The sequence below is a fragment of the Scyliorhinus torazame genome, chromosome 10, assembly GCF_047496885.1.
Source record: "Scyliorhinus torazame isolate Kashiwa2021f chromosome 10, sScyTor2.1, whole genome shotgun sequence".
NCBI classification, from domain to species: domain Eukaryota; kingdom Metazoa; phylum Chordata; class Chondrichthyes; order Carcharhiniformes; family Scyliorhinidae; genus Scyliorhinus; species Scyliorhinus torazame.
The window spans coordinates 181,331,404-181,343,544 of record NC_092716.1 but is presented as its reverse complement, the minus strand read 5'-3'; the positions used below and the strand labels follow the sequence as shown (position 1 = coordinate 181,343,544).

Here is a 12,141-nt window from a genome sequence, read left to right as displayed (position 1 = left end):
GGTTAAACTGGACCCGGATCTCTAATCAGCTGAGAGAATGACCTCTTACATTACAGGAGAAAGGAAGACCTGCTGTGTTACAAGAGAGCTAAGCCCCACTGTTAGAATCAGCAAGATATGTATTACAGCAGAGGGAGAAAGATCTTTATTGCCAAGTCCCACTGCTACCGTCTTACTCTTTCCAAACATTTATCTAAACTCCATTTCCTTTTCCAAACAAGCGGTCCTGTTCAGGAAATGTAGGTCTAGAAAGATTTCCTGTAGAAGTTCAAATGTGTGGACCGGAAATCTGCACAGTAGCTTAGGTCCAATTCTGTTGACAGGAGACCAACATTGCTCTATTTCCAGACTGAAAGGGTTTCCCTCCCCCTCAGACAGCTGGTAATTATTAACCGCCATAATTTGTCAGTGGCTTTAAAAAAAAACAAGAACACGAGTGTTTATATATTGTTTAGGATTTCGAAAGGACTCACTTCTGGCTGTTACCACCCCATCAATCTACTTGCACTGGACCTGATTCAAGACACTCAGCCCCAGTACTGTACAATCTGTCACTCCATTGGCAGCAGTACAATATAATATTTTCCTACTTATGAAGCTCCCTACTTGAACCATGCATTTGTCACTAGAACTGAACTCTCTCAGCATCATCTATGCTTTCTCTTCTTCATTTTACCAGTTCCTTTCCTGATGGCAATTGGACAGATTTTCCTGTTCTTGCACCTGAATACCAGGATGCAAGACAGGAAAGCAGAACTAGTGGGAAGAATTACTTTATAGGCCACAAGGGAATCCACCCAATTCCACATGCATTTAAATCACCAAACAGGAAAATCAGGCAGGTTCCCCTTTGTGCAATCCTGGGCACGTGATTTTCCTCCATGTGCTCTGTCCAGGCAATTGAATGTGTCAACACTGCAACAGAAAAATCTTCCTCAAAACCTGCTAGTTGTATATGGTCCATTGGTGTATTTATACTCTGCCATGTCACCCAAGCATGGTTCATAGAATCCATGGAATCCCTACAGAGCAGAAGGAGGCCATTCGGCCCATCGAGCCTGCACCAACCTCCGAAAGAGCACTCCCCCTACCCCATCCACGTAGCCCAGACATCTTTGGACTGTGGGAGGAGACCGGAGCACACGAAAGAAACCCACCCAGACAGAAGGAGAACGTGCAAACATCACACCGTCACCCAAGGTTATTCGTACTGTTTGATTCGAGATAGCTATGGTTAGCAGAGAATCAACATTGGGAGGTATTGCAGCTGAACCAGTCCTGTCCTTACTTGATGACCATACATGTACATTTTGCAGCAGCCCTGACAGATTTCCCCCTATCCTTTCCCTCTATTGCAGCTTCAAGTCAGATTTGCTAACTCGTCATAGAGAGAAAAATGTTGTGGTGTTTATGGCTCAGTAACATTACACAGTGTATTTAGCCACACAGGAGGGGAGGCAACAACCTGCCTCTGGATGTCTGCCTGTACTGATTATTCATGGCAATGGTACAGATTCCTGAATACCCTTCATTTCCAAATCACACTCAGTGAAAAGGGCTCACTGCACAAACACAAGTGAGATGGAAGAAGACTAGTCCTATAGCCCCAACAGCCAGTGGGCTAGGCTAATAGACCACACTATCAGAGCCAACTCAGATCCCAGGTATTTTAACTTTGATCACTCATAGTACAATAGCCCAATTTCACATGTGCAATTAATGACACGACCCAAGAAGAAACCAGACTAATTTAGTTTTGATCAACTGGAGATGGGCACCTTTACAGCAATTTCTTACAGTGTGTGAAAGAGACTGAAGGACTTGTGCAACTGTTCAAAACAATGGTGAAAAGTTAGCAAAATCCTTGGTCCTACAGATTGAGAGCATGGATTACATTTCTGTCACAGCAACGCACAGCCAAAGAGACAAATGAGAGGAAAGGCATGGGGAGATAAATTCCAGAAAAGAAAAATGGCAGAATAAAGGAGAGATGCAGAGATGGGCAGAGCGAGAAAGCCTTGAGAGCTAAAACTCCATGGTGAGAGAAATAGGTCAAAAATTGGAGTGAAAGCGAGGTGGTAGAACAAATGGAAAGATATGGAGTGAGACAAATTGTACAAAGGTAGAAAAAAGAGAAAAAGAGAGAGTGAAAGAGATGGGATAGATAGAGAGACAGAGTTTTTTAAAAAGGGAGAATGAGAAAGGAAAGAAACAGGAGACAGCCAATGAAGGGACAGTAAAACATAAAAAAGGCAACACAGATACAAAAGAGATGAGAGAGTGAAAATATGGAGGAAAGACCACAACAAAAGGGAAACTGGAAAACAGAGACAAGGGAAGAGAAATCGAGAATAGCGAACAAATGAGTGTGACAGGAAAAATTGTGATACAGAATGTAGAGTACGTGAGAAATAGGAGCCGTGATAAAGAGACGTGAGAGAAAGCATGAGAGACACTGAGGAACAGCAACAGAAATGAGAGGAAAGAAAAATAGGAGTGAAGGATAAAATGAGAGCAGGGGTCAGAGGAGAGGACAGACCAAGAGAGAGAGGTTAAAAAGTGACGAGGAAGAGAGTACTAGAAAGAAAAGACAATGAGGAGAAAAAAAGTGAAAGGGTAGTGAGAGACAGAGTCAGAGACCAATATAGATGAGGAGTGGAGAGGGAGTTAGGAAAGTGAGCGTGGGACAGGAGAGAGAAGCTAGAGATAAGGAATGACAGAGAGAGACAAAGAAACAGCAGGTTTAAGGACAGTCAGATGACTAAAGCCCACTGGAGCTATACATTTCTGCTGTTGTTCGTTTACACGGAAAAGCTTGGTCTTGGAGAGACTAGCTCCATCATTTATGCCACTTGTTCTGCTCTCAAGCCTTGATGCATCTACTTTGGTATGCTTGAAAGTTACTAGATTACAACACACTCTAGGTGACAGAGAGGTGTCAGGTTTTATTAAGTATTGTTAAGGAGCTGTATCAAAAAATACACAAGTTATATGGTACCAGAAGGGAGTGAATTGTCAGATTATCACTGGGGCTGTACAGTAACATTGAACATAATGCCTTCAGTGCAGTGTTAACCGATACAGTGGAGCCTGTTTATTATCATACCTCTATATTCCATCACATAGAAATTGTTCCAGAACATGAAACCATTATTGTCATATTATCACAGAATCATTAAACCAGACATTTTTGCTTTCAGCTGCTCAGTTAGCCACATTGGTGTGATGCCCTTTATTGTCTGATCTTTTCAGCCATTCTCTGACAGGCACGTCAAAACTGCCTGCTTTTCTCACCTGATAAGCAATATTTTTGATCCCTCAGTTCTGAAACTTACCTCCTTCCTGTACAGCTCTCTTTAGTTACTGATAATAAAGGGCTCCACTGTACCTACGCTCTGAAATAGTCTCCTGTGTGAGTGTTTTAGCATTAAAATGTCTCACCTGTGCCGTGTTCTGTGAATGAAGAACAGAGGAATCAGAGACAGCTGCAGATGACACTCTACACACAGTCAATAATAATCCAGAGCTAGGAACTATCCCTTATTACTATTCGCCCATTATCTGTTACCAAATCTATTACTGGTAATAATTGCAAGTATGAATTATTAGTAATTTCATTACGGGTAATGATCCACTGTTCATACTAATAGTTAACAACAGTGCATTATTACTACAAACCCATTGTTAATAACCACCCATTGCTGGTAATAAATTGTTAGTAACTCTTCTGTGTTACCAATCATCCAATGTTATTAACATTTCTAAATAGCTCCAGTTATTAACAATTTATTGGTAGCAATTGTCCATGTTTAGTAACTATCCAATGTTAATAACTATCTAGTATCTCAATAATGATCAATTGTTAAGTATCCATTGCGAGCAATAATCCATTTTTAGTGATAATCCACACTTTTTAATAATTCTTTGCACAACAAATCTATTTTAGTTTCTTTGATTACCAGTTATTTTTGTGTGTCCATTTTATTTTTCAGCTGATTTATTTTACAATGTATTTGTTCCAGTAATTGAACGGTCAGACACACAAGCATATCTCAGTTTGTTTTTAGGTTTTGGTATAAGGATGTAATGTCTACCCAGTTCTGGGTCACTTGGTGAATTCAAACAGTGTTCAGTGCACTTTATTAAGAGCAGTCAGCCTGCCAGAGGGAGGACTTGTGTCACAGAATCAGAATCACGAACAATACAGTGCAGAAGAGGCCCTTCGGCCCATCAAGTCTGCACCGACGCATGAAAGACACCAGACCTGTCTACCAAATCCCATTTGCCAGCACTTGCCCCATAGCCTTCAATGTTATGACGTGCCAAGTGCTCACTCAGGTACCTTTTAAAGGATGTGAGGCAATCTGCCTCTACCACCCTCCCAGGAAGTGCATCCCAGGCCGTCACCGCCCTCCTGATAAAAATATTTTTCCTCACATCCCCCCTAAACCTCCTGCCCCTCACCATGAACTTGTGTCCCCTCGTAACTGATCCTTCAACTAAGGGTAACAGCTGCTTTCTAACAATCCTGTTCATTCACCTCATAATCTTTTGTCAATTACATAAATTTTATCTGTAGCATCCAATCCCATTTTATTTTATTTTATTTATTTTTTTTTAAATTTAGAGTACCCAATTTTGTTTTCCAATTAAGGGGCAATTTAGCGTGGCCAATCTATCTATCCTGCACATCTTTGGGGTTGTGGGGGTGAGACCCACACAGACACATGGAGAATGTGCAAACTCCACACGGACATTGACCTGCGGGCCGGGATCGAACCCGGGTCCTCAGTGCCGTGAGGCAGCAGTGCTAACCACTGCACTACCATGCTGCCCTTATCCAATCCCATTTTAGATCATTCCCTTGCTCCCACCCGCCATCACCATCTTTTCACATCACCACTGCAGCCATTTGACAATGGTAGCTCTCAAAGAAACCATTTGTGTGAGTCGTCAGCACCACACTTCAACTTGCTGGGTGAGATGTTCCATCTGTTCACAACGGCGCGGGATCCTCCGGTCCTGCCGATGCTGCATCCCGCTAAGTGTTTCCCACATTAACAGTAGCAGGATATTCGGGTAGCCCCCGCCGCCGAGAAAAATGCCGCGGAGGGGCAAGATAATCTCACCCACTAAGTCTGCTCTCCAGATTCATTAAAAGAAGTGAAAGTGAAGTTGAGTCATAGGGGAGGCAGTGGTGTAGTGGTATTGTTGCTGGACTAGTAATCCAGACACCCAGAGTCATGCTCTGCGGACCTGGGTTCGAATCGTGCCATGGCAGATAGTGAAATTTGAATTCAATAAAAATCTGGAATTAAAAGTCTATAAGGTGACCATGAAACCATTGTCAATTGTGGTAAAAAATCATCTAGTTCACTAATGTCCTTTCGGGAAGGAAATCTGCCATCCTTACCTGGTGTGGCCTACATGTGACTCCAGATCCACGATGTGGTTGACTCGTAAATACAGGGATGGGCAATAAATGCTGGCCTAGTCAGTAACACCCCCCACATCTCATGGATGAATTTTTAAAAATGGATGTGACACCATAATCTTAGACATGGAGAGCTGACACTCATTGAACATTGTTGGGCTAAGTGTGTTCTATGAGAATTATGAAATCTCCAAATCTACCACTTATGAAAACCAGACACAATCAAGTCACCATATCTTGTACATGATATAAATAGTCCTGGTAGCTGATAGTGCAATGGTCCATAACACTAAATCAGGAAAAATTGATAATCCATTCTTGTCTGGTGATGCATAACTTGTGAGTGACTTACTGATAGCTTCTGAATATGTTAGATACTGTGCAAAATGCAACAAATTAATTCACTCCCATCTTATTTACAGGATGTGTGCGTGCTTTGGTGTCATCTTCTGTGTACAGTGCACATCAGCTAAAAGGAAACTATTCACTCCCATCTGACACTGCATTCCTTGAGTGCATCTTGAAGCCCACTCCTGCATAATATTCAATAGGCTGGATAAGGTGTGTATGTGCTCAGGTAGTTAAATTGGAGAACAGAACATGTCATTTTCATAATGAAGGGACCAGTAGTGATTTGTCTAGACCTCAGATAAATGCAGTAATTAAATTAAATCAAATAGAAGAAAATGTCCAGCATGCACTGTGTGGGTATTCCCTATTAAACAAGCCACTGTCGGCTTCTACATGTGAAAACAAGGGGACCACAATTGGAAAATGTAGTATGATCTTTGCTGGTGGGTCAGTGTATTAAATGTCTCTTGCTTTAGTACTGAGCAGGAATGTCACACATTCCAAACCACCTTGTACTGACGTGGCCGATCTCAGCCAGGGCAGTAGCATCAGTGGTTAGTCCTTAATGTGCCCAGATGTGGGAGGGAAAAAGTCTGCCCGGGTCCTTTCTTAATGGATACCTGATGATTCCTTCGGGAAAATATTTCTAGGTGGAAATCAGATGTGGACAGAGCATCCTTGTTTAAAATGCGTCTTACGGTGCAATAGTCTGCAGGTAATCTCTGCCAACACTCATACAAAACTTGACACTCAAGATGAAGTATCAGAGAGCTAGTGATACTGTGAGATCAGCAAGAAGGCACAACCTGCTGCCAACATGGTCACAGGAAGTCATATACTGATGATATCCCATAGTCTTACAAATGCTGACACAATGTAACATCCCATTGCTGATATGCCTGCTAACCCATAATTTCCTGCAGACGGTAGCAAAGTTCTTCTGGAAATATCCTACAATTTCTGTTGCATGTTCCTGTGATGTATACATTAGCCCACACACACTTTACTGAGTAGCAACGCACAGAGTGATAGTGGAATAAGACTGATGTGGTTGGTTCCCAATGTGGTATACTAGCATGCAGAGAAATATTTCAGAAAACAAGAGCACTGTGAACAAAGCATTTGAAGGTCCAGTGACAGCTGTGACCTAGGTTCATGCGGTATTCCAGAAATTACTGAAATAATAACCAGGCAGAGTGCTGTCACTCAACTTACAGCGACCGTACACCTGTAATTAAAAAATAGTCTTACCCGAACAATGATCCTCTCAGAGATCTGAGCTGCAACTAGGTGATTCTGATTCTGGGCCTGAACCTGAAGGGCAACTACCAGCATGAAGTACCTGTGAGAGAGACGTGGGAGGGAAACAAAAAGAGGGAGAGATAAATGAGAAAAAGAGTGGGAGGAGAGGGTCAGAGACAGAGACAGATCAGGTTCAGAAAAGGGACCACAAGATGAGAGAAGGGAGGGAATGAAAAAGAGAAAGATGAAAATAGACCAGGTGTAGAAATGAGGGTTAGAGATGTTAGATAAAGAAAAAGCGATGAGAGACAGCATTAGAAAAGAGAGATGATGGATGGTGAAAGAGTGAAAAAAAAGGGTGAGAGAGATTGACAGTATAGGAGAATATTAATAAACAATATCTGTACAAATACCATTTATAGATATAGATCTGGATATAGACAACAGTACTGTTCCCCCATTTCATATCACTATTTCTCCTTTCCTACCCAATACCTCCATTGTAACTCTCATATAAATTATTCATACTTCCTGTTACTCAACATAGAGCCATCAGAAAGAAGCTTTTCCTATTCTTTCAGTACATTCATCCAGAAAAAAATGCAATAAAAGACACTGTCGACACCAATCTTCATTTTCAGTGGACATCTAGTGGTTGGTGGGTGGCGTGATCAGGTCAACTGTCCAATATTTTCAGTAAAAGGCCTGTCTTTATGATAATATGGCCATATATGATTCTGATTATCGAGCTGTAAGAACTGAACTGGGGAACATAGATTGGGGGAGGGGTGATGGGGACCTGCAAAGGGATTGGCCATGGGTTGGAACTCATATTTCTTTTCGCCTCACAAAGATTACTTTGAAATCTTAACTGTGCAGTTTCTGCTTCAGGTAGTCTACATATAGTGACAATGGTTGGAGGGTGTGTAGCACACAACCCACCCATTGGTACTTGAAATCCCTAGTGGCGCTTCCGTATCCTTAGAAGATCCCAAAGTGCTTAAAAGCACCTCCCAAGATACACCAGCATTTACAAACCCAAAGCCCAGCACGAATCATCGCCTTCCAGTTCCCCAATAGTAGCTGAAAATTATGTCCTGCCAATTTGTCATAGGAACCTAATCTGCTTGCCAATATGATATATGGTTCAGGAGAAGGTCATCAGCATCTGTGAAGCAATTTTCAAAGTGTTCACCACTCCAATTCAGTTCCATGGGGCAGCGCGGTAGCACAGTGGTTAGCACAGTTGCTTCACAGCTCCAGGGTCCCAAGTTCGATACCTGGCTTGGGTCACTGCACGTTCTCCCCGTGTCTGCGAGAGTTTCCTCCGGGTGCTCCGGTTTCCTCCCACAGTCCAAAGATGTGCAGGTTAAGTGGGTTGGCCATGACAAATTGCCCTTAGTGTCCATAAAGGTTAGGTGGGGTTACTGGGTTACGGGGATAGGGTGGAGGTGTGGGCTTAAGTAGGGTGCTCTTTCCAAGGACCAGTGCAGACACGATGTGTCCAATGGCCTCCTTTTGCACTGTTAATTCTATGATCCTATGATTCTATGAACTCGAACAAGAATTTCTGCCATTTAAACCTTAGTTTTCATGGAATGTGGATCCCCTCTGAGAATCTCGAAGAAAAGCAATTTAGACATATTTACTTAGCACCCAATTTTCATCACCACAAGCCTCAGTCTCATAAAGAATGAGAGTATTTATCTTAATTCCTTTTCACTCATTTCAAATTGGTATTTCTGTTATTTTTCTCTCTTCCTCTCCTGATGATGTTGACTTTTTTTGGGTTATGGGCTCATGGCTGCTGGCTGCTATTCTGACACCTCTTCTATGTGCTTTGGGATCTCAATAGAATGTGAGAATCCAACATAAATGCAAGTTCTTTCATTCTTCACCTGCAAGCCCACTCAAAGGGTGGGATTTACCGACCAACCCGCCTCCTGTTTTTCAGAAGCAGAGGTGGCTCGCCAGCGGGATTTTCTGGTCCCGCCGTTGTCAACGGGGTTTCCTGTTGACTGCACCCCGCGTTGACGGGAAACCCGCAAGTCATCAGTAGGATGGGAATATCCCGCCGACGTGAACAGTCGGTAAATTCCGCCCAATCGAGTGCTGGTTCAGTATTTATACACGAGAGTTATCACTAGCACAGCAACAAAATTGATGTTTCATCTCCATGGAACAGGAGTGTGTTGGCCTTCTTCCTGGTCTCAGTCATATAAACCAGGACATGCCAGTAGAAGTGGGAATCCGATCAGCTTTACAGGACACAATGACATCCATAATAGTATTCACCTCTGGTCTGGATTGGGTTTGCCTTTCTTCCTCATGTTGTTGGCCGTTGTTTCACTGAAATGTAACCTTCCAACTGTGACCTTTGTGACTTGATCAGAAGGGATGTTAATGCTGTGGAACCAAAAACATCCATCAACATCCTGTATCTCGCAACATCACTTAATACAGGAGGGCGGCCACCACACTAGCTGGGGAAAGCTAGCATCAGGGGTATGAAAGAAAGGGGGACCGCGGCACATCTCCCAGTGGGGAGGGAGCGCCTGATGGAGTGGGGGGGGGGGGGCACAGGGATAAGGAGGGGAAGGTAGGGGGTGAATTGGGGGGGGAGGGGCAGGGAGGTAGAAAAGGGGACAGAGGGGGGAAGGGAGACCATGGGGGAACATAATGGTAAGGAAGGGCTCCAGACTGGCTTCAGCAGGTCAGGTTCAGGTCGATGGATCAGGATAGCACCATAAGTAGCCACTTTGGAGGATCCCTGAACAAAGGGAAACCCCCAGACTGCAGGGGCTCACCCACATGGTGTAAACACAATTGGCGGCCATGTTGAGTGGCACCTGGACAAAGGGAAAGCCAGGAGCGCAGGGGCTCGGCCTCATTTGAGAACGGTGACCATGGCCATTTTGGATGGCCCCCTAACAAAGGGAAACCCCAGAGTGCAGGGCGTATCCACCAGGTAAGTGTGATTGATCCCGCAGGAAGGGTAGGGGGGGGGCACAAAAACCCACACCAGGATAGTCACCTGGAACGTCAGGGGACTTAATGGCCCAGTGGAAAGATCCCGAGTCTTTTACCACCTGAAAAGTTTGAAAGCCGACATAGTCTTCCTCCAAGAGGCGCACCTGAGGGAGAACTACGGTAAGGAAGGGCTGTGTGGAACAGACCTAGCATTCCTGCCAAGAGGCAAGGGCTAGGGGGTTGCCACACTGATAACTAAGAGGAAATTGTTCACGGCGACAAAGACGGTCACGGACCAAGGGGCACGGTACGTCATGGTCAACAGTGTCCTGGATGGGGCACCGGTAGTCCTGGTAAATGTGTACGCACCCAACTGGGGCGACACAGAATTTATAAAAAAGACCATGACGGAAATTACTGATATAAATATGCACCCACTGGTCATTGAGGGGGAGGGAGACTTTAACTGTGTACATGACCCACCGATGGACCGGTCAAATCCCAAAATGGGGAAAATGACAGGAATGACTAGGGAACTGGGAATGTTCATGGAGCAGATGGGGCAGTGGATCCATGGCGGTGAGAAGGAGTTCTCATTTTTCTCACCTGTACGCAGAGTCTATAACCGCATTGACTTCTTTGCACTCGGGAAATTGGTGCTTCCAGAAATAGTCAGGGTGGAATACCTCAACATTGTAATCTTCAACCACCCTCCAAATTACATGGATGTGAGGTTGGAGACAGGCCGTGTCCAACACCCACATGGAGGTTGGACATGGACCTCTTGGCCGACAAGGGTTTCCTCCAGAAAACATCACAGGCCATAGGCGAGTACGTTATGAACAACTGGAACAGGGAAGTCTCACCTTCCACATTCTGGGAGGCACTGATGCCTGTAATTAGGGGGAAATTATAGCCTACAAGGCTCGTAGAGGCAGGGGCGAGAGGGCGGCTAGGCAGCAACTGATTGACTCCATCCTGAGGTGGACAGACGGTACTCCAAAGCCCCGACTGTAGAGCTTCTGGCAGAGAGGAAAAAGCTATAAATGGACTTTAACCTTCTATCCACCAGGAAGGCAGTGAACCAACTCTGCCAGACACGGGGTACTTCTTATGAACACAGAGAGAAGGCTAGCCGCTTGCTGGCTCACCAGCTGAGAAAACAGGCAGCCACGAGGGAAATAGCCCAGGTAAAGGACAGCAGAGGCGGGCTGGTAGCCAAATGAAACACGGTTGTCAAAGCATATGAGGCCTTCTACAGGAGACTGGAACACCTCGGAGACCCCCGACGGAGACTCGAGGATGAACTGGTTCCTCAATGAACTGGACATGTCAGTCGTGGGGGACGACAGACTGGGGGAGCTGGAAGCACCTATAGAATTGGGAGAGGTCATGGAGAGCATCAACTCTATGCAGGGAGGGAAGACTCCAGGATCCGATGCGTTCCCAGCGGACTTCCGTAAAGCAGTTGCACCGGTTCTCGCTTTACGCCTGCGGGAGATCTTCGCAGACTCGCTAGGGGCACAGTGCTTCCAATGCTAAAACAGGCCACCATATCGCTGATACCCAAAAAAGACAAAGACTCAACGGAATGTGGATCATACAGACCCATTTTGTTGCTCAATGTGGACCTGAAAATACTTCTGAAAATACTTCTCCCACTGGACGGAGAAGGGCGAAATGGGAGGTAGAACTAGGGATGGAAGTAGGGTGGGGCTCTGGAGTGAAGCACTGAACAGGGCCAACTCCACCTCCTCCTGTACAAGGCTAAGCCTCATGCAGCTTAAAGTGGTGCACAGAGCACACCTTAACAGAACCTGAATGAACAGGTTACTCCCGGAGGTGGAGGACAAATGTGAACGGTACCAAGGAGGCCCGGACATCTACGCCCACATGTTCTGGGCATGCCCCAGACTTGTCGGGTTTTGGACAGCCTTCTTCGAGGCAATCTCCAAGGTCATGGGGGTGCTGGTGGAGCCATGTCCGAGAGTGGCAGTCTTCAGGATTTTGGACCAGCCAGAATTTCATGTGGGGAAGAGGGCCGATGTCCTTGCATTTGCTTCCCTAATCGCCTGCCGGTGAATCTTGCTCTGCTAGCGATCAGCAGCACCACCTACATCTGCAGACTGGCAGGCAGACTTATC

The 12,141-nt window shown here is 45.0% G+C and overlaps 1 protein-coding gene across 6 annotated transcripts in view; it reads right to left on the bottom strand.

Annotated features, from left to right (window-relative positions):
- myrf (myelin regulatory factor) overlaps positions 1–12,141 on the bottom strand; it is a 473,200-nt gene that overhangs the window by 81,657 nt on the left and 379,402 nt on the right. For all 6 annotated transcript variants that reach the window (XM_072466065.1, XM_072466063.1, XM_072466064.1 and 3 more), the window contains 2 exons: positions 9,323–9,433; positions 7,037–7,127 (listed from right to left, as the gene is read on the bottom strand). In XM_072466065.1, the coding sequence (XP_072322166.1) occupies positions 7,037–7,127; positions 9,323–9,433 (202 nt within the window). The remainder of the gene's footprint in view (positions 1–7,036; positions 7,128–9,322; positions 9,434–12,141) is intronic.